This window comes from Neovison vison, chromosome 1 (assembly GCF_020171115.1).
Source record: "Neovison vison isolate M4711 chromosome 1, ASM_NN_V1, whole genome shotgun sequence".
Taxonomy (NCBI): Eukaryota; Metazoa; Chordata; class Mammalia; order Carnivora; family Mustelidae; genus Neogale; species Neogale vison.
The window spans coordinates 268,960,400-268,987,024 of record NC_058091.1 but is presented as its reverse complement, the minus strand read 5'-3'; the positions used below and the strand labels follow the sequence as shown (position 1 = coordinate 268,987,024).

The window sequence follows — 26,625 nt, the reverse complement described above, 5'->3', positions numbered from 1 at the left end:
GGACCATGCCAGGGAGGGAATGAAAGGCTGTGATGGGAAGGTGGAGGGTTGATGAATATTATCAAAGAATAATTTAAAGGCACACAGTTAATTATTATCATGCTATGTACTTTTGTAGAAAGGGAAACTGGTAACAGATTGATTCATCCTATCAAAGGCAAAAATAGAATTTCTAAAAGAGGAAAGGTGGTGGGGAGAAGGAAAACCCACAGTCATACCAGTAGCAACGAACCCCATCTTCTTTGAGTAAGTTGCCGATTAGCAAGCAGCTAGCCTAGAGGACAAGGTGAGATGTTCTGCCCTTCAGCAACTTGTTCTCATCAAAGACAGGAAGCTCAGTTGTTTATGGATTTCCCAAAGGACTCTGTGCTTACCAGGGAGTGAGGCACAAGAGGCCGCCCGTGTTCTGGCCGCCGCCGTCTGTGTCTCCGTTAGCGGCCACCTCACCTACGCTGTGTGCACACCATTTCCTTCATTACAATCGCTGGCTACAAACTCAAATACTTTACCATTTTGCTGAGCGCAGGACGAAGCCCTTAGAGGGTGCTTGAGACAGGATCTTTGGGCCTCAGTAAGCTTTAAACTCTGCTGGGAAGCAAGACAAACTAGAGAGAGGACAATCCAAGGTAAACTATGAATGTGAGGCAGGATTTCAGTGACCTCGGAGCTCAGACAAGATTCCCAGGAGTCACATCTCATGGGAGGGGAGAATAATTGAGCTGAGTCATGGATGGACTCTGGTTTCTCCTTGGTTCCACATCAACTCAGCACTTAAGATCACATCCTGTGATCCCCAGGAGGTCATGCATTAGAATCACCCGGAAACTCTTAAAAATCCAGAATCCGAATGGGCCCTGCCCCAGAGCTAGAATCAGAATCTCCAGACTTAGTCCCTGGGCATCTGTATTTTTTTCCAAGTCAAACTTGTGATGCCTGGGCAGCCGCCTCAGCCCTGAGCTCCCCAGCCTGTGTTATCGGATAACACAGTAAAACCTGACCAATGAGAACTAACTGAGATGATTGCAGAATTAATTAAAACCTTGAATTATAATGTTTGAACAAGTGCAGTTGTGTTATTTTCAATCACACGTTGGTTCATGAAGTGTTACCCATGAAGCACTTGAAACAACCCACATGAATGACAAGTGGAAGAGGTTTTCTGTTTTATAGCAGTACTTTGGAGACACTTAAACACATTTTGCTTGCTGGAATACTTGAAACATTCCTCCTTACTCCTATGCCGAACACTTCACCTCCTTGGGTAATATAAGGGCAAACTTCAGTGAGTCCCTGTATTGTCTACTGCTTGAAACAAAAGCAGAATTGTTTCCTGAGTGTGCTTAGTATCTGTCTGACAAGCATAGGACCCTGAAGAGGTGGATTGATATATTTTTATTGACTAGACCTCCGGACGTACGGCCCCATCTATAGTGCTCCACTAGGATGTAAAGGCTTTATCTTCCCGCTGCACCTGGAAAACTAAACTGGATTTATGACAGAGCAGTTGCTCAATAAATAGTTGTTGAATGAAAGAATACATCAAATGCTTCACAAAGGTTTTTCCATTAACAACATACTTAGGGGTGCCTGGGTAGCTGGGTTAAGCCTCTCTCTTCAGCTCAGGTCATGATCTCAGGGTCCTGGGATCAAGCCCCGCATCAGGCTCTCTGCTCAGCAGGGAACCTGCTTCCTCCTCTCTCTCTACCTGCCTCTATCTCTACTTGTGATCTCTGTCTGTCAAATAAATAAAATACTTAAACAGAACAAAACAAAAAACAACCATGCTTAAAGAGAATCTGGCTGATTGGGAGCATCACTGGGGGATCTTTTTAAAAATACAAATTCCAAACTCCAGCCCTCACCAGGAAGAAGCTCTGGACGTGGCCCCCAGGCGGTTCTCCTGGGACTTACCCCAGTTGGGAACCGCAGAAAGGCATCTCTTATACCGTCCAATCAACTTCTCAGATAACACCACCTCTAAGAAGCCTCTCATGCTTTCCCTCTCCCTGGCCATGGAAGGTGGTGGCCTGGCCTTGGAACCCTGATGGTGCAATGTCATTATTTCTCCAGTGGTACTGTTCTCACTCTGCCTTGGGTCTCAGGAATTTCTCTTCTGTCTTAACCCATTTAGGTAGAGGGTAAAGTCCTTGGGAGCAGGTATTCCATACCTTACAGCCTCACACACAATGGGTGACCTGAATTTCAGGCAGTAGCCTAATTCCAATGGGTCTCAGGAATTTCTCTTCGGTCTTAACCCATTTAGGTAGAGGGTAAAGTCCTTCGAAGCAGGTATTCCATACCTTACAGCCTCACACACAATGGGTGACCTGAATTTCAGGCAGTAGCCTAATTCCAAGGCATTGGTTTATCTTATTTCAAAGATGTCATTAAAGATGCAATATTGACTTAATAATGGATTTATTTCAGGAGAAGAAAACAACCAGCTCCGGAATGTGTCAGTGACATTCTCCTAAGTGTAATGCCACACGACAGGCTATGAATTATCAGTCTGGCTTGTGCAGTAACCTACCCTGTTTACCTTCTGTAAACTCACCTCTAAATCATATGGACAGAAAGAAGGCAACAGACTCCTAATAAGTCAACATATCTCAGATAAAGGCAAACAGTAGAGTTAATACTTCTAACAGATGGTGTAACATAGCACGTGACAATAATAACAATAATAACAATAGCCCTAAGAGTCCTTATTCTGGCAGATTCCAGGAAATCTTCTATGCACTTTAATTCTCCCAACAACTGTACATTTTATAGATGAGGAAACCAAAGCTCATATATTTAATCAGGAAATACCTGGAATTCACAGAATTATAGGCTGGTAAAGTAAGAATTCCATTTAAAGAACATTTGTGTTACCGAAGAGTGAACTGAGGCCAAATTCAGAGTGTGAGTCGGTGGCATGGTTCTGGACTAGAGGGCGGGTACATACACACACAAACCCACAGGTGTGCGTGGGCACACACACACACACACACACACACACGGTAGTAAGGAAATATATGAGTTAACTTGCATTCTCCCATCCCCATAATTCCCATCAATGTATTTCACCACCTCCATGACATTTTTCCCTATTGTTGCCTCTTTATTTTTCTAGGTAAATTAGTACAAGGTAAACTGAGAACTTGAAAGTGTCCCAAGGGAATGAGGGCCCCCCTTCGGCTGTATTGTACAAGTCAGTGCCCCTTGGCATGGCGGGATGTGAGCAAATACCCTTTAAGCTCCAGTGTTCTTGGTGGTTGTGACTTCCTCTGAACGAGCCCCTTAAAGGAAGTAGGTGGTAAAGCACATTCTAGATGCCTCGCTTTCCTCAGAACTCTAGACTGCCTCAGCCACAGACCAGAGTTTCCTGTCACCTCACTGAATGTTACTTAGAGCAACGATGATGGGGGAAGGGCTCAGAGCCTCCCATGCTCAGCTGAGCTGACTGCAAACCTCACCTCCCCTTTTTCTCACATCTGTGGATTACTCTTGTTAACAGTTGGACCCCACTCTGATCACAGTGTTATAAAATAATAATAATGGCTTCTTTGGAGGAATTAGAACAAAAATAAAACATTCCTAATTAAATAGATATTTGCACTCCCCTCTTTATAGACACTTGATAAACATCTGCGTTTGTTTTACTGTTGTTGTGAGGTTTGTTTTTTTGTTGGTTTATTTCTTCCCATTTTAGAATAACTTAGATTTGTAGACAAAATCTTCCTCTGCTAAAGTTTGGTTTCTTCCTGCCTTGAGTTTTACCCATCACATTCCACTTAGGCAAGAGAAAAAGCTGCAGTATTTAGCAAAGGGGGAAATCCCTGAAGACAAACTCTGCTACATGTAGCGCAGGAATGACTATCACAAACGTGATGTCGAGCAAAAGAAGCCAGATGCGGATTCACTTTTCACAGTAGCCGCAAGGTGGGAACAGCCCAATGTCTGTCCCTTGATGGATGGATAAACAAAACGTGGTATGGTCATATGATGGAATGTTATTCAGCCATAAAAAGGAACAAAGTACTGATACACACTACAACTTGGATAAATCTTGTAAACAACATGTCAAGTGAAAGGAGCCCGGCACAAAAGACCACCTATTATATTATTTCATTTACATGAAATGTCTAGAATAGGCAAATCTATAGAGATAGAAAGCATATTAGTGTGGCAGGGGTGCCAAAAAACAGAGGTATATTTGGGGAGTAATGGAAATGTTCTAAAATTAGATTAAATGGCACAACTCTATCAGTGTACTAAAAATTATTGGATTGTATGTTTGAACTGGGAGCATTTCATAGTATGTAAATTATGCTTCAAAAGCTATTTTATTTTTTTAAGGATTTTATTTATTTATCTGACATAGAGAGAGAGAGATCACAAGTAGGCAGAGAGGCAGGCATCGAGAGAGGGGAGGCAGGCTCCCTGCTGAGCAGAGAGCCCGATGTGGGGCTAGATGCCAGGACACTGGGACCGTGACCAGAGCCGAAGGCAGAGGCTTAACATACTGAGCCATCCAGCGGCCCCTCAAAAGCTATTTTAAAATCAAATGAGCTAATCTGGGATTTTTTATGTCATATAGCTTGCCTTTATTTTAGAAATCAAATACGCTACTAACCCTAAAGGGGAAAAAATTCAAATGCTTGGAAAATCAAGTTTTGTTTTGTTTTAGAAAAAAAAAACTTTTTTAAAGATTTTATTTATTTACTTGAGAGAGAATGAGTGAGAGAGAGCATGAGAGAGGAGAAGGTCAGAGGAAGAAGCAGACTCCCCAAGGAGCTGAGATCCCGATGCGGGACTCGATCCTGGAAGTCCAGGATCATGACCTGAGCCGAGGGCAGTCGCTCAACCAACTGAGCCACCCAGGTACCTGAAAAATCAAGGTTTTTAAAGGAGGATTTGTAAGCAAATATTAAAAGGGTCTTTAAAATTTCACTGGATAAATGGTTTACATTTATATCTGAGAAACGGAAAATAAGAATCTGTTTAGCACTCATCTGCTCTCACCATGTCCAAGATTCTGCACAGAACACATTGTGGGTAATGTAGGATGCTAACTACAGGCTCAAGATCTTATATTCCTCCAGAAAGATTATAAGGGATTTTCTTAGATTTAAAAAGAAATCATGAAATAAAAATTATTAAAATAAATTCTATGTGAACAAAGAATATTAGGACTGTTTCAGGATGTCTTAGAAAAAAGAAATCCAGTAGCTTTCTGCATTTTTCTCAATTCTTGCCCTGTTTTCAGGCAGCAGCCAGAGGAACCCAAATTTACAACCTTAGGATAGGGAGATCACGGCTAAGCAAGAAGGACCTGAAGATTCAGGTCTCAGCTTCAAATTTCTTTTTTCTCCCACAGTTTCAATAGAGATATGACTGATAAATATGTATGTATATATTTATACATATATATGTATAATATGTATAATATGTATATATGTGTATATATATATGTGTGTATATATACATATATATACATATGTATATTATACATATATATGTATATTTATCCATATGTGTGTATATAAATATGTAAATATATGTATATTTATCAGTATATATATACATATGTGTGTAATGAGTTTAAGATGTACAATGTAATAATTTGATATCTATATATAGCAAAATGATTACTATAATAAGTTTCATTAATATCCATCACTACACATAGTTACAGATTGTTTTCTCCTGTGATGAGAATGTTTAAGTTCTGTTCTCCTAGCAACTTTCAAATAGAAAGTACAATACTGTTAGCTATTGTCATCAGTCTGGACCTTGCTTTCCAGGTCTTATTTACCTTATAACTGGAGATTTATACCTTTTGGCCCCCTTCATCCAATTCCCCCACCTTCCACCCCCACTCTGATTTTCAAAATAGATTCTTGAAATCCCAGAAGAGATAAGAAGAGTTTTGGGAGTTTCACATTTATGTGGTAAATTATAGGTTTGACAAGAATGCACAATGATATAAGGGCCAGTTGTCTCCAGTCGCCCCCCCCCCAACTCCCCTGCTCCCAACACACACACCCCTGTAGGTTTAGGGCCAAGTTAGAGGTAGCAGGTTATATTTCTGGATGAGCTTTCTAACTTTTAACGCTGTTTAGAGAGTGAGAGACTACTCATCGGGTCTATTATAAGTAAGAGCTACATGTCCAGTTGAGTCAATGGCAACCAAAGCTGGATGTCTATAAGAATCACATGTTGAGCTTCTAGAAAGTTCAGGAACCAGGGTGCCAGTCCTAGAGATTCTAAGTGTGTAGGTAAGAGGTGAAGCATGGTTCACTGTTGTTGTTTTGGTGTTTGTCTTGTTCTATGTCTCAGTTTCTTCAGATGACCGTGATAATCAACAAAGTGTGGGACACAGGGGTGTAGGGAATTAAGCCAGAGCCATAGTTCTCAACCGGGATGATTGTGTCCCCCAAGGAACACTTGGCAGGGTCTGACATCCAGTTGCTAGAGCCCAGGGATGTTGTTAGACATCTTAAAATGCTGTGATTCTAGGAGTCAAACAATTAGCATGGCCATCTGTGTATCTTGCTTTTATTGTGTGTAGACAATCCACTTTGGAGCTTGGGGAAACAACTTACATTGTTCTAAATTGCATGCGCTTTGCTTCGTGTGCTACCAGTATGTGTGGCACACACATGAGCCTCATGTGTTTCGCTGGCCTTCACCTGAGGCCCTCACCATGTTGAAGCTGAGTAGATCATAATAACAGTTTTTGCAAAAATTACCAGCACAGGGGCGCCTGGGTGGCTCAGTGGGTTAGAGCCTCTGCCTTCGGCTCGGGTCATGATCCCAGGGTCCTGGGATCGAGCCCCACATCGGGCTCTCTGCTCGGCAGGGAGCCTGCTTCGTCCTCTCTCTCTCTCTCTGCCAGCCTCTCTGTCTACTTGTGATCTCTAGCTGTCAAATAAATAAATAAAACCTTTAAAAAAAAAATTACCAGCACAGATTTACAGTTGGATAGGAACAGAGCATTAGACATGAAGTACTCCAGACAGAGTTCAGACTTAAAGTTCCCACCAGGAATGAACACATTGGCATATGCATTTGCTTGTACTTTTTCCATCAGCACTGGCAAAACTGTTGAGGGGTGGTAGGAGTGAAGAGTACATTCTTGGGACCTTCCCTTCTCTCTACTTCCCTCATTAGACGAGGAACTTCATGGTTTTTTTCCTCCTTTTGCCCACAGCAAAATCAGCACTCTAGAAGGGAGCTAATACATCCTTTCCCATTAAGGAACTGATGAAGCTTCAAGATCAGAAAGCTTTGTGCTCTTGGAGGGAAATGGAGAAGTGGCTTCTAACATGTGTTGAGGGGCGGTATCATGGAACCGTGTAAGGAACATGAGCTTTGCTCACTGGCCACATTCAAGGTTCGAAACCCAGGTCTGCCAATTGCTAGCTATGGACTATGAGAAAGTCACCTCAGCCCTGTGGCACTCAGTGTCCTCATCAGTAAACTGAGGATATAAAATCTAGATTGCATGTTGTAGTGAGGGGTGGGTAACATCTGTACAAGCCTGGTATGTGGGGAGCCCCAAAAGAACAGAGCTCCATTTATCTGTCTTCATTCCCTGCTTACGTCATCACTAGAAGTCTCTGATCCACGATAGGACCCTCAGGAAATACCTGTTCAACGAACAAATGAAACGGTAGCCAGTATTGCTGAAAGTGTGCTCTGTGTGAAGCTGACGTATTGTATTTCGTCCTTTCACAGACAAGCCAGTGGAGCTGGAGGCATGAGGCTGGTTTCCTGGGATCACTAACCCTCTGTATTTTCTAACCATTCTAGGGCAAAGAAGGAGCCTTCATGGTACGAGATTCCAGGACCCCGGGAACATACACCGTGTCTGTTTTCACCAAAGCCGTTGTAAGGTATGGTACCAAGTCAGCTCACTAGAAACGGTGTGCTTTCCCTGATCCCTCTGAGAAAGCCAAGTTCAGGGAGGTGAAGGACAAAGCTGAAGTCGTTTTGCTAGAAAGTAACAGAACTGGGTCCAGACCCCAGGTTCTCTTCTAAGTTAGCACTCACGAGTGCAGAGCTCTAAAGAAATAAAGTATTTGAGCTGCAGATGATGAGTTTATAATATAACCCACAGCTAACAGAGAAGATACTTTCAGACGGAAGTGAGAAGATCGGGGTATTAGTTCTGGCTTGGCTAATAAAGCTCCCTACCATTTACTGAGTCCTTACCATGTGCCAAAGTGTTATTGTTTCTGATCCTAACAAGTTCCAAAGGCAGGCATTACTATGATCCTTCCGTAATAGGAAAGAACAAGGCTCAAAGAGCAGATGGCAACTCACATCGCCACACCAGCGTTATGCTCCAGCCGGCTGACTGCAAGACCCCACTTGTCTCCCCTTTCTGTACCTCAGTTTCCTGCTCGGTAAAACAAATGTCCAAGAGCCTCTCCAGGTCTCAAATTCTCTTCTAATTAAAAAATAAGTAAGAAAAAAGAAGTTTGTCAATGCATAAGGTCCAGTAAGAATTAAGAGAAAAGAGAAAAAAATGAGGCATCACTTCTTGGAGAAGGAGGGCATAAGCAAGACTTGGAGCAAGAGCAGGGCCCGGTGGAAAAGAAGGTTGCTGCCTAGGGATGGAAAAGCAGACAATGCATGTCACGGAGGGGCTGTGCCTCTGCCATGGCTGTGGACAATGGGGACAGTGAGCTGCAGCTCCATGAGATAGGATGGAGAAGGAATGAGAAACAAAGTCTATGCTGAGGGTGTCCAAGACCATGTCCAGGTTCAGTGATCCACTGCAAAGACTCACGGGACTCAGTATGTAGTGAGTCATACTCAAAGCTAAGATTTATTATAGCAGAAGAAGACAAAACAAAAGCAGCAAAGGGAGAAGACACATGGGGCAAAATCCAGAGGGAGCCAAACCTGAGCTCCCAAGAGTCCTCTCCCAGCGGAGTCACACAGGACATGCTTTACGCCTCCTGCAACAAGCTTTGACAAGGGTAAAATGGGGTCTACCAGGGAAGTTCATGAGAGACTCAGAGCTCAAGGTTTTCATTGGGGACTGGTCACCTAGGCACCCTCTGCCTAGCACATAGCAAAATTCCATTATCTCAGAAGAAAAGCAGGCATGGAACATAAACCACAGCAATTTAGAACAGCCATCCTTATCAGTTAGACAGTGGTAAGAGCCCTTCCTAAATCCCAGTTCTCAGATGCCAGCCACAGGGCAACCTTGCGAGCAGGCCTTTCTAAAGAGAGCATTCAGAGCTGTTCAGTTAACTTTGCTCTGTAAAGTCACGTAAGTGCTAAGGGTCCAGAATGTTCCCTTCTCGTCTGCTCCACACAGCAGAGGAGGCAAGCATGTAGCACACACGAGAACGTTCCCCACTTCATGGCTATAGAGGAAGCATCACCAGCCCATCATGGCACTGACTCTAATTGGGACTAGATACAGCCTCCCAGTCCTTCTTACCCCAGCATCCAGGGCCACCCTGTCAAGACGGACACACAAGTTAAAATACACCTGCCATCCTTCTGAGAGGGTAAAAAATAAAGTCTGATACTGGTAGACATGTTTGTGTCTAAATATTGCTTATTAATAACCACTACATTTATGTTTCTTCTGTTTCAGTGAGAACAACCCCTGTATAAAGCACTATCACATCAAAGAAACAAATGACAACCCCAAGCGTTACTATGTGGCTGAGAAGTATGTGTTTGACTCCATCCCTCTCCTCATCAATTATCACCAGCATAATGGAGGAGGTGAGTGCTAAAGGATGAGGCTGGGGGGAACCCTTGCAGGAGAACTTGGAAAAAAAATGACAAACACCCCGCCAGGTTTCTTCATCTCAGACAAGCTGACCATAAATAAAACCCAAATCTCCAAATAAAAAAAGATGCCAAATATTTGATCATATTATGTATTTTCCATTACCAAATTCTGTTGTTAGACTCACGGGATTTTGCCACCTGCCCAGCTGTATTTATCCCTCTTGTCGGACAGGATATAGTGTCAGTGACTAGGCTTTGGGATTTGTTTTCCAGAATAAAAATAGCTTTTGCATTGGATTATATTTTTGCTGGTGATTTAACTTAAACAGTTGCTACAGCTAAGCTCTAACTACTACCGCCCTTCACATTTTACTCAACCCAGGTCTGGTCACCAGACTCCGGTACCCAGTTTGTTCCTGGAGGCAGAAAGCGCCGGTCACAGCAGGACTTAGATACGGTGAGCCGTGCATTCCGTGATGTTAAGTATTTGCACTAACTCACATCCCTAAAGATCAAATTCTGAGTGGACTTTCCACATACGTAATTCTTCCCCAGACTTAAAATAACCATTACAACAGGTACACTGTATATCCGGAGATGGTCTGCACAAAGGAATATTTACAAAGTGTGTAAGAGAGATGTCAATATGAGCACACTTACCGAGGTCAAATCAATGCCTATCGGTTTTACTGAAGAGTTCATCAATGAAGTGTTTACTGAGCACCTACTCCGTACAGAGCACTCTATCTACTAAATGCTATTAGGAAAAAATGTTAGAAAATGATGCTTTAGGACCGTTATTACTACCACCCATCTTCTAGAACTTCTGTATCATCTAGTTTGCTGGGTATGGTCCATTGCAAGGGCTGAAAGTTAGAAGTGTTCAGAAGTGTTTGTCTGCATAACACGGTGTTAATTTCCAATGCCTTTAGGCAAAGCTTGCATCTTATTCCCTCTTATCCTTTGGAACTGCTTCCCCCTTTTTTTATTATCGACTTGGCGCCTAAAGGCATTTCAGTTTGCATCCTCAGGTCTTAACAGTTGTGGTCGAGGAGAAGGCTCTAGTAATTTTCATTTTGGGTCTCCTAGATGGGTGGTTCTCAGACTCCAGTGTATATCTAAGTCATCTGGGATGCTTATTATAATGTTGGCACCTGGGGCACCTGGGTGGCTCAGTGGCTTAAAGCCTCTGCCTTCGGCTCAGGTCATGATCCCAGGGTCCTGAGTTGGAGCCCCACATTGGGCTCTCTGCTCAGCGGGGAGCCTGCTTCCTCCTCTCTCTCTGCCTGCCTCTCTGCCTACTTGTGCTCTCTGTCTGTCAAATAAATAAATAAAATCTTAAAAAAAATAATAATGTTGGCTCCTGGGGGCACCTAGGTGGTGCCCTCGGTTAAGTGTCCGACTCTTGGTTTCGGCTCAGGTTGTGATTTCAGGATCGTGAGATCAAACCCCACATCAGGCTCTGTGCTCAGCGCAGAGTCTGCCTAATACTCTTTCTCCCTTGCCCCTTCCCCTTCTAAAAATAAATAAGTAAATCTAAAAAAAAGAAAAAAAAAAGAATGTTGGCTCCTGGACACTACCTAACACTTATCAAAACACAATCCCTGATCATAAAATCCTCAAGTCTGCATTTTAAACAAATGCTCTAGGTGATTTTGACACAGGTAATTAGAAATTCAGACTTTGAGAAACACTTGTATGGGCTCTCCATCACTAAATAGCACCATATCTGGTACACAGTGGGAACTCAGCACTATTTTCTGTTAAATCTGCCTCAAAGAGGTAGAAATTGAGCTGTTTATAGTATTAGGCCAAGTGCCAGGAAAGGTTAATGTCTCTGTAGTCCCCTTATGAAAATAAGGTAATTCTAATAACTGTAGAATCTTAATGTATCCATGCTGGATGGAATCTCAGAGATTATTTTATGAACCCACTCATTTTGTCAATGTAAAAATTGAGAATCGGATTCCTTTTATTCATTTACCGAACATTTTTTGAGAGCCTACCATGTGCCAGATTGTGCTGAGTGGTACCTCTGTATGAGACCCCTTGGGATACTTATTCCCAACCCCTGCTATGGCGGAACAGAGTGCTGTGGATGCACTTGGTGGATAAATGAATGAATGAATAAGTGAATGAATGAATGAATGATCAGCTCAAATGAAATTGCTCTATGTGAAAAATGGCAATAAAACATTTTTAATCAGGTATAGAAAATAGTTGAGGTATTATAAGAACCCTTTCATTTATTTTCTTTGATACCTTGATTAATGTCACTTTCCTTCCTCCTTTCATGTAATCTCCCCCCACATACATTTTTCATGGTTTTAAGTGCATATCCTACATTATGATTTGGGCGACAAAGATAATAATTTTACCTATCTATGATCATTCTATGTGTAAAGCTTATACTATTTGCCATCTTTGGGTGATATTAACAATAAGGTAACATGCTACCTAGGGCTACAGATAGTCTCCTTGTAGCCCTATACCTCATATCTACTGCTTGCCATTCCTGGAAAAAACCTCTCCCTCTTTTCCAGGGAAATGGGTGATCCATCCCTCCGAGCTCACTTTTGTGCAGGAGATTGGCAGTGGGCAGTTTGGGTTGGTACATCTTGGCTACTGGCTCAACAAGGACAAGGTGGCCATCAAAACCATTCAAGAAGGGGCTATGTCTGAAGAGGACTTCATAGAGGAGGCTGAAGTCATGATGTGAGTGGCCAAAACGAGCATATGCAAAGATGTCTTGGGGAGGATATTTGATGCCATGTCATGCCACTTTGCGGCTCAAATCTCTCAATGGTTTCCAGTGGCACAGAAAATAAAATCAAAATCCTCACCGTGGCCTAGAAGGCCCGTCATGGTCTTGCCCTTCCCCCCACTTACCAGTCTCATCCCCCAGCCACACTGACCTCCATTCACTGTCACCCATGCCATCTGACTCTTCACCATCCCTCAGGTTGTTTTTGTTTGGGGGAGGGAATGCATTTTTGGGAGACTGAGTTTAGACCATCTCACCCCTGACCTTTTTCCTTCAGGAAACTCTCTCACCCCAAACTGGTCCAGCTGTATGGGGTGTGCCTAGAGCAGGCCCCCATCTGCCTGGTGTTTGAGTTCATGGAGCATGGCTGCCTGTCAGATTACCTGCGCAGCCAGCGGGGTCTCTTTGCTGCAGAAACCCTGCTGGGCATGTGCCTGGATGTGTGCGAGGGCATGGCGTACCTGGAGGAGGCATGTGTTATCCACAGAGACCTGGTAAGAGGATGCAGGGCCAACATCTGTAGGTCTGGGGTGAAGGGCTATGTGCAACAGAAATGTGCACTACGCAGACTAGGAATACACTGATAAACAAGAGGTCACAGACCACTTCCCCTCTACTCTCCACTTCTTCCTTCTTCCACCCACTAGGCGATGTCTTAGTCGGACTCAGATCTGGGTTCTAATCCCAGTCTTGTTTCTGACTTGTACCCTCTGAGTCTGAGTTTACATTTTTCCAAAATGAGGCTTATAGCCTCTCCTTAACCTCCCTGTGCCTCGGTTTCCTCTTGATAAAGTGACGGAAATGGACAAGCACAGTTTTTTCTCAAACTGTTACCCAAGAATCTACTACAATCACATTGGGGTGATGCTCAAACCATCCTCAGAATCTCTGGAGGTCAGGGCTCAGGATATCCATTTTAACATACCCCCCTTGGGATTTGTAGGTACATTTCAACTGTGAGAAAAAAGTGGGTTCTTTTCACACTAAGGGCTCTTCCAGTGCAGTTCTGTGATACTAAGTCGGGACTAGGTACTCTTCTTATTGAGGAATAGTTTTAAGAAAATTAGTAACCTCAAAACATTCTTATTTTAGTCAAATGGGTGACAGTTTCTTCGTATCATCCCTAATGTTAACACTGTCTATTGCATCAGGTTGCATTAGATCACATCGTTGGTTAGACAACACCAGATTTCTCTTCTAATTAGGATCTCAAGAATGAAGCTACAAGACCAAACTTATTCATCCTAATGAAGGATCTTTTGATTTTAGCTCACTTCTGGGCACTAGTGAAGCTTAATTAACATCTGTAAAGCCCTTGTACAGCAGCACATAGAAACCCAAAAGCCTGAGATTATAGGAGATTCCTTGCATTGATTTTCCACCAACAGTTTTCCTTTCCCTTTTGTTTGCCTGTCCCTACTCCAGGCTGCCAGAAATTGCCTCGTGGGAGAAAACCAAGTCATCAAGGTGTCTGACTTTGGGATGACAAGGTAACATGGACATGTGGCGCCAGGAATGTCTCAGGAATGGGACACAGGCCCCCAGAATATTCAGACACATTCTTTCTCCACTCTCTACCCAGGTTCGTCCTTGATGATCAATACACCAGTTCCACAGGCACCAAGTTCCCAGTGAAGTGGGCATCCCCAGAAGTCTTCTCCTTCAGTCGCTATAGTAGCAAGTCGGATGTGTGGTCATTTGGTGAGTGTCATCCTGGCCCCACACCCGCATGATAGAGGACTGCCAGCCACCTGTCTTATTTGTCAAACTAGGAACTCTCCCTGCCCAGGACTGGGTGGTGAGGGCATCCCACTGATAGTCTATGTGTGGTAACTGCTCTGAAAATTTGAAGAGGCCCTCATTATTGCATTTGTTCTTGGAGATCTTTCAAGTGGGGTTTAAAATGAGGATGGAGACAGATTCAGGTGACAGCTTCTGTAAGATCAAAAGCTGGAGGAGTCAGGAGATTAGAATATGAGTTCCTCAAGGACCAGGAGCATATTTTGTTCAACACTTAACCCTCAATAAATATTTTACTCATTTATTCAGCAGCAATTTATTGAGCACCTACTATAAGCCAGGGCTAATCTAGGTGCTTACAATGCAGTGATGCATAGGATAAGAAAGATCCCTATTCTCTTGGAGGCAAATTTTAAGAGGAGACAGATAACAATCATATAAACAAACTAATAGGTAGGTACATGAGACAAGGTCACATAGTGGTAAGTAAATGCTATGAATAAAACAGTAATGGAATAGAAAATGACTGGGATGGAGCGTCTGTTTTAAATAGCATGGTCTGAGAAGGCTTCTCCAAGGAGGTGACCATTGAGCATAGATCTGAATGATGAGAGAGTCATCCTCACTTGAAGATCCAGGGAATGGTGTCCCTGACCAAAAAAACCAGCAAGTATAAAAATTTGGTGTGTCCAAAGAAAAGAGGGATACTACTGTCTTAGTGAGAGGCAATGAAGTTGGCAGCCCATGATAAGGAATCAGACTGACTCTGATAAGCACAAATGGGCATGAATGAAAGGCAGAGTGAATGATGCTGGTGTGGCAGAAAGAAAGCTGGATTTGTCATATCCTCCTAAGCCACAGTTTGTTTGTCCAACATACTGGACAAACTCTTTGATTTGGATCATAAGAAGAGTTATACTTTGGAAAGGAATGAGTTGGAGTTTGATTTTGCCAAGTGTTTTGATTTAAGAGTGGGAGCCAGGGGAAAGCTAATTAAATCTCTTCAGAGAACTAGTTATGAAGTTTCTCCCAGTATTTTAGAGTAGCCAACTTCTGACAACAGAGTGGTTGGGAAGGGAAGAGGAGAAGTGAGTTGGGGGGCAGTCAGAGGGGGGGACAAACCATGAAAGACTATGGACTCTGAGAAACAAACTGAGGGTTTTGGAGGGTAGTGGAGTGGGTGGGTTGGGTGAGCCGGGTGGTGGGTATTAAGGAGGGCACATATTGCATGCAACATTGGGTGTGGTGCATAAACAATGAATACTGGAACACTGAAAAGAAATAAAATGAAAAAAATATCTCTAGTTCTTCTGAACTGTTCCTTAAAACAGCTTCCCTATTTGACAGACCCAGTAAGATTTTGTTATTCAAATTTAAGTTAAAGATGAACTTGGAAGAAATAAAACTGCACCAGAGCAATCTCAGAAGTTTACAAGTACGGGTCAGAATGGCTAAAATCAACAAGTCAGGAAACAACAGGTGCTGGAGAAGATGCAGAGAAAAGGGAACACTCCTACACTGTTGATGGGAGTGCAAGCTGGTGCAGCCACTCTGGAAAACAGTATGGAGGTTCCTCAAAAAGTTGAAAATAGAGCTACCCCATGACCCAGCAACTGCACTATGGGGTATTGACCCTGAAGATACAAATGTAGTGATCCAAAGGGGCACGTGCACCCGAATGTTTATAACGGCAATGTCCACCAACTGCCAAACTATGGAAAGAGCCTAGATGTCCATTAACAGAAGAATGGATAAAAAAGATGTGACATATATATATATATCATATATATATATATATATATGACATATATATATATATATATATATGTGTATATATATATGTGCAATGGAATATTGTGCAGCCATCAAAAAATGAAATCTTGCCATTTGCAAAGATATGGTTGGAACTAGAGGCTATTATTCTAAACAAAATAAGTCAATCAGAGAAAGACAATCATCATATGATCTCACTGATAACGTGGAATTTAAGAAACAAGACAGAGGATCATATGGAGAAGGGAGGGAAAAATGAAACAAGACGAAACCAGAGAGGGAGACAAACCATAAGAGACTCCTAATCTCAGGAAACAAACTGAGGGTTGCTGGAGGGGAGGGGGGGTGAGAGTGTTGGGGTGGCTGGGTGATGGACTTGGGGAGGGTATGTGCTATGGTGAGTGCTGTGAAGTGTGTAGGACTGAGGAATCACAGACTTGTACCCCTGAAACAAATAATACATTACATGTTAAGAAAAAAAGATTTTAAAAAAGAGAGACCAAAGTGGGAGTGAAGGGGAGAAAGGTATGGCTGATGTGTGGCCATCTCTATGGGCGATGTAGCTGGTCACACTGCACCAAGCCCACTTTCCCATGGCCATTTTGTCACATTCACCTGCTTACTCTGCATGAGGCTTACTCTGCCACAGGTTGTCAGCCTGGGAATTTTGTGTTGCATCATATAATTAGAGGGTTGAGCTACAGTCCATCACTGCCTAGGATGTGCCCCCTGAAGTGTCCGAAAATGAGACTGACCAATGGAAGCAGGGTAGAGAGGGCGAGATAACAGCCTGAGAAACAGAAACCCTGATGATGAGAGCTTGATGCCTGCTTCTAAGACGTTGAGCTTTGTCATGCATTTTAAGGTTTTTGCCCTAATCAACTGTGCTATTTCAAGCAAGGCAAGTAAACTCTCTGCACCCCACTCAGTTTCCAATCAATGCATTACAAGGTTTGCATGAAAGCAATTGTTTTCAAAAGAACTTTGAGCAAGAGGCTTCAATTTTCCAAAGAAATCTCACTAGAAATTCTGGCAACTTGGGGAGCTAAACAGTCTTATTTACAGATAGATTCCAAATTCCCAAAACTCCAGAGGCACCTCTGAGAATCCATTAGAAATCCTAGTCTGAGGTGTGGGCCAAGGCCCGGGAGCTGCCATTTGAACAAACTTCTGAGGTGATTTTTGTTCAGTTGCTTTGGGAATTATACTTTGAAAAACCTTGTCCTAAGAATCTCCGAAATATGCTTTGAAAACCACTGAAATAGGTGATCGGCAAGCTCTCTTCCCACACTGACATCCTATACATATATTAGTACATAATAAAATTGGGTGTGACATTTCTGCTAAAGATAGAAGAGGAAAGGGGATTAAATCACAGGTCAAAAATAGACAACACAGAGACGTGTTTTGCTCTGTCTACACAGTATTTTTAAAAATCAAATTGAATTTCTATTTCTAAACTCTCAATTTTTGAGTTCTTTTTTTAAAAAAATCAGAAAATGTGGCAATCCCAAACCCTCATCCCCATGTGCTCTATGGTGGCTGGAGCTAAATCACAGCTGTTCTCTGAAAACAGAACTAGACTCCCGGTTCTCCGCAGTCCTCCCTAATCTCCATTACGGCACATCTCATCCACTCCATCCATTTACATGATGTGTAGACATTTGAGTTCACATTCCCTGCAACTTTTACTAGAAGCGTTTGAGTTAGATATATAAAAGGGCTGAGCTTGAAATTTCCTCACCCCTAGGAAGACTGGGAAATCTCTGTTCTTAAGAAATAGTCCAGGCTTAAGAAGCCTCAGATAGTTTTGTATTCTCCTTCCTGAAGGTAAGGACTTGAATCTGCATGGCGAGGAATCTGCCTTTCTCGATGTAGGCTTATTTGTCTGCTAGTTGTGAACTTCATCATTCACTGTGCTGGACTCACCATTTCTTGTAGGCGTGCTGATGTGGGAGGTCTTCAGTGAAGGCAAAATCCCGTATGAAAACCGAAGCAACTCAGAAGTGGTAGAAGACATCACTACTGGATTTCGCTTGTACAAGCCCCGGCTGGCCTCTGCGAATATCTACCAGATCATGAATCATTGCTGGAAAGAGGTCAGTAAAGGAAGTGGTTTCCCCTTACATTGTAATCTACAACTTTAGGGTCTGTCCCCTTCCCTAGAGAAAGAAACCCTCTTAGAGGATGAGGAAGTAGGTATACTGAAGTAGATTAGCAAGGAAGTGGCTTTGAGCGTCTACTAACGAAAGAGGTTGCCCATCCCTAAAAGAGCTGGCAGCGACCTTAAATATTATTTGATCTGTAATAGAATGTCACCAGCCATTAACACACTGTTAGAGAGGAAGAGAGGGTAAGATATCAGTATAATATCATACAGAAGTTTCACTGCCCTAAAATCCACTGTGTTTCACCTATTTACAATTCCATCATTGTCCCCAAAATCCTGACTGGAACACCACAAAACCATTAAGGGTACATGAAGGTAGTGGTAGAAGTTGATGAGCAGAAGTTCACTTGCGCTGTTGAAAATATTAAAAAGACTTAATTCAAATTCATTTTATTTGTTCAACAATTCAGAATGAGAAGCCAATTATTCTGCACCCTCCCAGATGTCCCAGTTATCCCATGCTTGGGGGGCAGGCTGTAGCTTCAGCCACATCAGCAGAAGTGTCCATGTCCTTTGGTGAATTAGAAAATTTCGAAGTTCAACCACAACTGAAAGTTGCTGAATAGGGCGCCTGGGTGGCTCAGTTGGTTAAGCAACTGCCTTCAGCTCAGGTCAGGATCCTGGAGTCCGAGGATCCAGTCCCTCGTCAGGCTCCCAGCTCCACGGGGAGTCTGCTTCTCTCTCTCTGACCTTCTCCTGGCTTATGCTCTCTCTCACAGTCTCTCTTTCAAATAAATTTTTAAAAAATCTTAAAGAAAAAAAAAAGAAAAAGAAAGTTGCTGAATAGAGAATGAACACAAATTCAGATTTTTGAAGGGAAACAAGGTGGAAGGGGAAAAGTATAGGGTACTTATGCTTTGTCTCTGCTTTAGCATTTCTTAAGCATTAATTTTGGACAATTCTCTGAGCCTCCTTTTTTTACTGATAAGAGAATGAAATAATGATTGCTCTATAAGCTCATAGAGCCCACATACTCAGACACAAACAAACAAACAAGGAAGCTATAAAGAAGGGCACAAAACAAATCCAGTCCACTTCACAAGCCCACATACTATGATAATTAAGAAAGCTGAATTTACTTAGCCCTTTTTCCTTTTTTAAACTTTTTTTAAATTTTTAAGTTAATAGGCTTTATTGTTTAGAACTCTTAGATATACAGAAAAATGACCAAATAGTGCAGAGAGTTACCATATACCCTCTTTCCCTATTAATAATATTTTACATTAGTGTGGTACTTTATTACAATTAATCAACCACTATGATACGTTATTATTAACTAAAGACTATGGTTTACATTAAGGTTCACTCTTTGTACTGTACAGTTCTGTGAGTTTTGACAAATACATAATATTGTGTATGTACCATTATAGTATCATATGGAATAGTTTTGTTGCCCCACTATTCACTGAGCTTCACCTATTTACGTTTCCCTCCTTCTCTCAAAACCCTGACAACTATTGATCTTCTTTTTTTTCTTAAGATTTTATTTACTTATTTGACAGAGAAAGGGAGAGATCACAAGTAGGCATAGCAGCAGGCAGAGAGAGGGGAGAAGCAGGCTCCCTGCTGAGCAGAGAGCCCGATGCGGGGCTCAATTCCAGAACCCTGAGATCATGACCCAAGCTGAAGGCAGAGGCTTTAACCCACTGAGCCACCCAGGTGCCCCGCAACTATTGATCTTCTTAGTGTTCAAGTTTTCCCTTTCTTAGAGTGTCATATCGTTAGAATCTTATGGTATGTAGCGTTTTCAGATTGGCTTCTTTCATTTAGCATTATGCATTTAATTATGCATTTAAGATTCTTCCATGTCCTTTCATGGCTCCGTAGCTCATTTCTCTTTATCACTGAATAATATTCCATTGTATGGCTGTACCACAGTTTGGCTATCCCTTCACCTACTGAAGGACATCTTGATCATTTCCTGTTTATGGCAATTGTAAATAAAACTCCTATAAATATCTGTGTGCAGGTTTTTGTATGAACATGAATTCTCAGCTTGACTAGGAGTGTGATTGCTGGATCATATGATAGCACTACATTAGCTTTGTAAGAAACCGCCAGACTTTTCTGAAGAGGGCTGTACCATTTTGCATTCCCACCAGCAATGAGAATTCCTGTTGCTCCATAACCTCACGAGCATTTGATGTTATCAAGTGTTTTGTATTTTAACCATTCTAATAGGTATATAGACATATAGGTATGTAGTTCATTGTTTTCATTTGAAGTTCCCTAATGACATATGATATGGAGCATCTTCTCATATGTTTATTTGCCATTTGTATATCTTCTTTAATGAGGTGTCTGTTGAGATCTTTTGCCCATTTTTTAATTGGACTATTTATTTTCTTGCTTTTGAGTTTGAAGAGGTCTCCGTATATTTTGGATACAAGTCCTTTATCAGATATGTGTTTTGAAAATATTTTTTCCCAGCCTGTGGTTTGTCTTTTCTTTCTCTTAGTGTCTTGTACAGAAGAGACATTTTTGATTTTACAAAGCTCAACATCAATTTTTTCTCTTATGAATCATGCTTTTGGTGTTGTATCAAAAAAACCTATTACTGAACCCATGGTCACCCAGATTTCCTCCTATGTTATCTTCTAGAGTTTTCTAAGTTTTGCATTTTACATGAAGGTCTCTGATCCATTTTGAATTAGTTTTTGTGAGGGTTAATACAGTCTGTGTCTAGAGTCATTATACTGTACGTGAATGTCCAATGGTACCAGCACTGTTGGTGAAAAGACTACCCTTTCTCCATTGAATGGAGCCTTTGCTCTGTTTTCAAAGATCAGTTGACTGTGAGTCTATTTCCAAGCTCTCAACTCTGTCCTAGAGATCTGTTTGTTAATTCTTTCACCAATACCACATTCTCCTCATTATTGTAGCTTGATAGTGAGTCCTGAAGTTGGGTAGTGTCAGTTCTCCAACTTTGTTCTTCTTCCTCAGTACTTTGTTGGCTATTCTGAGTCTTTTCCCTTTCCATGGAAACTTTAGAGTCAGTTTGTCAATATCTAAAAAATAACTTTCTGGGATTCTGATTGTGATTATGTTGAATCTATAGATCGAGTTGAGAAGAAATGACATTTTAATAATATAAAGTCTTCCTATATTTGAATATGAAATGTCTCCATTTATTTAGGTCTTTGGTTTCTTTCTTTAAAATTTTATATTTTTCCTCATATAGGTCCTATACATATTTTGTGAGATTTATACCTAAGGATTTTCTTTTTTTATGTTATTTAGCACTTATTTTATGATGAATTCTTAATAAATGATTTTATTTAATTCTCACAACCATCTTATGAGAGAGATACTACTATTATCCCTATTTTACAGACAACAAAACTGAGGTTCAAACAAGTTAAGTCACCTGCTCAAAGTCACACCGCTAAGGAAAGGAAAAGCTTAGTTAGATTCAAAATCAGTTCATCTGATTCCAGAATCCTTGCTGTTAACAACTGAGACACTATGGCCTTCAACAGTACATATGGAAGCATATTTAACAGTCAGCAGAGGGCTTCTGAATTCTGGGTTGCTTTGGAATTAACTATGACACACAAGTACAAGGAACTCACAGAGTCCTTCTCTTCCCTCTCCAGAAACCAGAAGACCGGCCACCTTTCTGCAGACTCTTGAGTCAACTGGCTGAAATTGCAGAATCAGGACTTTAGCAGAGACTCAGCACCAGGCCCGGGGCTGCAGATCCTCATGGGGGAAGCCAGTTCTCCCTTCACAGAGCATTAAAATCTGCCACCAGCCCAGCATTCACCAGACGCAACTGGCCTGTGGCGTCAGTCCCTGAGCCTCATGGCGCAGGCACCACCCTGACGGAGGCGGGAGGCTCAGGGCCCTGAACTGGGAGGGAGGCCCGAGCAGCAGCGAAGTCTCTCCCTTCCTTCCAGCCTCTTATCTCATCTGGTCCTCAAACCTCAACCTGACAGATTGCAGGCACCATTTCTTGCACTTCTTAGAGAAGAGGAGGGACATGGTAGGGCTGTGGATTATTATTTTTATTATTATTTCAAACATGGATCTGAATGGTATGGTCGAGGGTTTTTACTTGACCTGGCAACACAGAATCCCAGGATGGTGGGGCAAGAGAAATGAGGAGTGTGACTCTTTTTCAAGGAGACCTGGTGAGTTAGTTAAGGTCAGGAAGTGCCAGCTCAGCTGCTGTGATCCTGTCAGCTGCAGCTTCCTGCCATCCTCAGGAACACCTGCTCCCATCTGAGGCCAGGTAGGCTGAGAAGCAGTTTTAGGAGGTTTTATTCATCGAACATACTGCCACCTCCCTCCTTGAAGGGACATGATGGACTGGGGTGAACAGTTCCAACCGCATGGTTGGAGATGGCATCAGGACAGAAAGAGCACTTCAGATGGTGGGGAACTGGCTAGTACAGAGATGGACCTTAGGCTGTTACCACTCCAATGCCCACCTACCAAGTGGCATTGGTACCAAGCCAGGCAGGGGACTGTGCCTTGCCTCTGCACAGAATGCTTCCACGGGCATCCTGGGAGAAGATGCTTGCTTCGCATTGCTGGCTCTGACTGAGGACTCCGCCATCAGTTTGGCTTCTGGGGTTAGTCCCCTCTCTGCGCTCTTCCAACCCTCATCAGCAGAGGGCAGCAGGGTGTCGGGCGGTGGCCTCGCAGAGACCTGGAAGCTTATTTAGGCCCTAGAGGTTTCCATCTTGAAGGCCGAGGCTTCAAGTCTTCTGAAAGACTAGGAGAGAAACGAGAGGTCTGTTCTCACTCAAACCATCTGGATGGAAAGTGAGTCAAGCTGAGTGGGGTGCTTCCAAGAGGCATAAGACAGCCCACTGTTGATGGAGCACTGAAATATGCCAAGTGAATATGTACTGAGCTACAGGCCTATCTGCACAATTTCATTTCGTCCTGCGTTCCCACCAACCCCATGAGAATGTATTCTTATTCCCATTTTACAGATGATGGAACTGAGGCTTTAAAAAGCCAAGAGAGCTTGCCAGAATGACAGAGCCAGGAGATTTAGAGCCCACATCTGTCTGCTGCCAATGCCCTTTCTTTATTTCTGTTCAACGCTGTCTTCTACTGAGGATGAAAGGGATTGCAGAGGAATTAAATAAGCTGGGGAGCAAGACAGAGAAAGCCAATAAAGAAGTCAACCACCAAGGGCTCTTTCTCCCACAGAGGCCACTATGGTTGGTCGTGTAGCCCTCCAACTTGGAATAGGATCTTCTTGTTCTCATCTGTCTTCTCACCTTTGTTAGAGTTAATGACTTTGGAGTCACTCAGTTAATTAACCCTTTGACTCACCCACCCCTCCAGAGTCATGTTGCATGAAGCCATTTATGGGTGAGCTTCAAAGCAGTTTTGAAAGTTCCGCCTGCAGGTATATAAATGCTTCCTTTAATTATCATTTCGACTTCGAGCCAGCTGCAGCGGTCTTCCACACTTTGTGGGGAAGGGTATTCCCTGATGTAAGAGAGATTTCATTTTCCTGCAGCGTTCCGATAAAACTTTCAGAGAGATTATTAGATGGTGTTGCAATTAGCTCTTTCTAAACCGTGTGATATTTTGACCAGCTGGAGATTCAGATGCATAACTTGTAACTATAATTATTGTGAAACTGGTTGCCTCCAGATAAAACTCTATCATTCAGAAGATGATCTTACTTAACATATCCAAAATCATCCCTGTTTACTTTCTGGCATTTTGTACATTCTCTTGTGGAACCCTTAATTAGAGATAATTTCCGGAACATCCAGCCTGAAGGAAAACATCAAAATTGACTGATTTCTCTGGTCTGGTTTCAGAAATTGCCCCTTGTATGGTGTTATCGTGTTCAAGCTCAGATTCACTGGGGCCTTAACTGAATATGTTAATTCCCCAGTGTCCTATCTTACAAAATGGGCTACCTGCCTGATTTTTTGCTACCCCTCTCACATTTTGAAAATGGTACCATGCATTCACAGGGAATTCCCTTATCCAAGGTTTTGGTTCTAGGTGCATTTTTTAGATTTTGCATTTTGTACCTCTTGAGGCTATTTATATTTGGATGTTTTGAATATTTATTAGTGTACAGTGATTTCTAGGATTCACAATGAAAATGTTATAAATATCTCTAACCATTTATAAATCACACATAGTTAAAGGTTTGTTCTAGCAAATGAAACTGTATGTTTTAATAAATACAATATATATGGCCTGGGTTCAGTATTTGCCTAAATGTCAAACAACCAAAAATTTTCCTTAAATAAAAATAATTACATGGCTTCATGTTCCACAAAAAAAAAAAATAAGTAAAATAAAATAAAATGGACTACATATCATTCAACATTTGTTCAACAAGTAAACACCAAATTCTTCCTGTGTTCCTATGATACACTCTGCTGAGAGCTATGGAAACAAAGATGAAAAAAGCAGTCTTTACTTTTTAGAAACCCCAGGTAACTCATTTTTTTAAAAAAGCAGTAAAATTATAATCCATCATTTAGGGAAAGAACAGAAATTGGTCAAAGGGGAGAAGAGCTCAGAAAAAGTGATGGAATCTCTCAGGGGAAGGGGGACATCAGGAAAAACTTTCTAGAACCTTGCTACTCCAAGTGTGGTCCCCGGACCATCAATAGCAATATGACCAGCTTATGAGAAATCTGAATTCTCTGACTCTACCCTGAGATTCACTGAATGGGAATCTGCGTTTTCACAAGAACCACAGGTGACCATAAGCACATTAAAGTTTGAGAAGTACAATCATAGAGGATATAATGTCCGACTCAGTTCTGAAGATGAATTATGGGGTTTTTTTAGGAAGTAAGTGGGCAGAAATAAGAGAAATACTTTCCAGGTAGGGTTAGAGGAAACTGAACGTGTGCAGAAGCTATTATCAGTTTATGTCGCTGGAGCCTAAGTTATGGGGGTGGGCGCAAGGTGTTGGCAAAGGTAAGGATGATGGAAGGAGTTAAGCAAATTGAAACAGAAGCTATAAATCTAGATAAAGACCATATTTTGAAAGACAAGAAATGTGGGAACTCTACTGCTAGATAGGAAAGATGTCACGGAGCAAGGAGAGAAGGTCAAATCTGTGTTTAAAAGTGCATTTGGGCAGCAGCATAGTCAGTGGATTTGAGAGAGCAACACTGATGGAAAAGAAGCCAATGTATAGATGATTTTTTGCCTTGTTCTGAGTACCAGAGTATGGTTCATACTCATTCATTGTCATCTGCTGTGTGAGTGACACGTGGAAATTGTAATTCGGAGTTCTTCAGTCACAGCTGGGCAGCGAAAAGTACCTGTACCTGCCTCTTAAAATCCCAGTGAAATAAAAGCCGGCTTGTATTTTCAGTCCGCTGAGCTCTCCCTGTACCTTCTAGTTTGCCAAATGCCCACGTTTATGGCAGGAGCTGGTTCATGCACCAGAGGACCATTCAGCATGAGGGAAAATGTCTGTGGTTTCTACACAGTCCTTTGGGCTTGCCTCCCACTGGGAAATGACCCGGATATGAAACTCCTGAAGCAGTTGGATGAGCAGCTCTGCTTCTCAGAGCATTTATCTGGCAGACCCGACTTTCTCTGGAATCTCCCAAGACACACATCCACCACTCGGAGGAAGAGACGGAACATAATCCATTCAGCAAGATGGGCCCTGTGTATTTGTGTATTTCTGTGTGTGCGTGTGTCTTCAATGACTTTGAGACTCTCTGCAAGTCATGATGTGTAGTTGGCTTGTGGGATCACAGAGTCACAAAGTAACTGTCAGAAGGAGTTTTAGAGATCATTTCTTTACTTCATAAATAATAGTTACCGATTCACCTGACATTGCCTGGTACTGTCAGGTGTATAAGGTGAATAGGATATCTTATCAGTTACACACCAAACACTTCACACTCAAATTAAGATACATCAAGGAGGACTTATTTATGAAAGGGAAAGGATTATTTAAAAGAGTGTGGGGTCAGGTTTAGGAGAACCACAGAAAGTAGTACAGAGGAAAATAAGCCAAGGAGCAGTTGCTACCTGGAGGCCTGAAGAGACAGGAGGAGGAAGTGCTTATTTGAATGTGAAAGCAGACAGTCCCCTGGAGGAGGTTGCCTTGAGAGGAAAAGACCTTCAGTTAGCAAGGCAATGTCCATCACAAAGAGGAGCCCAGGGGAATAAATACACTGACCCTTTCATCAACTGATCTATGCATAATCTTACACACTCTCCTCTCTTACCCCATCAACTGCTGGGACTTCTTGTTGGTTACCTAGCACGGACACCAGCCTTCCCATAAGAAGTCCTCACACTACTAAAAGAAAGTCCAACACATAAACAAATACAGTTGATGCTCATTATTTACAGCTTCTATACGTGCAGATTGTCTGCTCGCTGACATTTATTTGTAACTCCCAAATCAGTCCTCTCATAGTCATACATGGCATGCCCAGGCCAGCGCCATGAAAACCGTGAG

At 42.2% G+C, this 26,625-nt stretch overlaps 1 protein-coding gene across 1 annotated transcript in view; it reads left to right on the top strand.

The window, feature by feature from the left end:
- Nucleotides 1-22,543, top strand: part of ITK (IL2 inducible T cell kinase) — a 65,332-nt gene extending 42,789 nt beyond the window's left edge. The window contains exons 9-17 of the mRNA XM_044241064.1: nt 7,801-7,883; nt 9,608-9,741; nt 10,133-10,207; nt 12,294-12,465; nt 12,792-13,008; nt 13,940-14,004; nt 14,097-14,215; nt 17,969-18,126; nt 21,794-22,543. Coding sequence (XP_044096999.1) covers nt 7,801-7,883; nt 9,608-9,741; nt 10,133-10,207; nt 12,294-12,465; nt 12,792-13,008; nt 13,940-14,004; nt 14,097-14,215; nt 17,969-18,126; nt 21,794-21,865 — 1,095 coding nt within the window. The 3' untranslated portion in view covers nt 21,866-22,543. The remainder of the gene's footprint in view (nt 1-7,800; nt 7,884-9,607; nt 9,742-10,132; nt 10,208-12,293; nt 12,466-12,791; nt 13,009-13,939; nt 14,005-14,096; nt 14,216-17,968; nt 18,127-21,793) is intronic.
- The last annotated feature ends 4,082 nt before the right edge of the window (nt 22,544-26,625 follow it).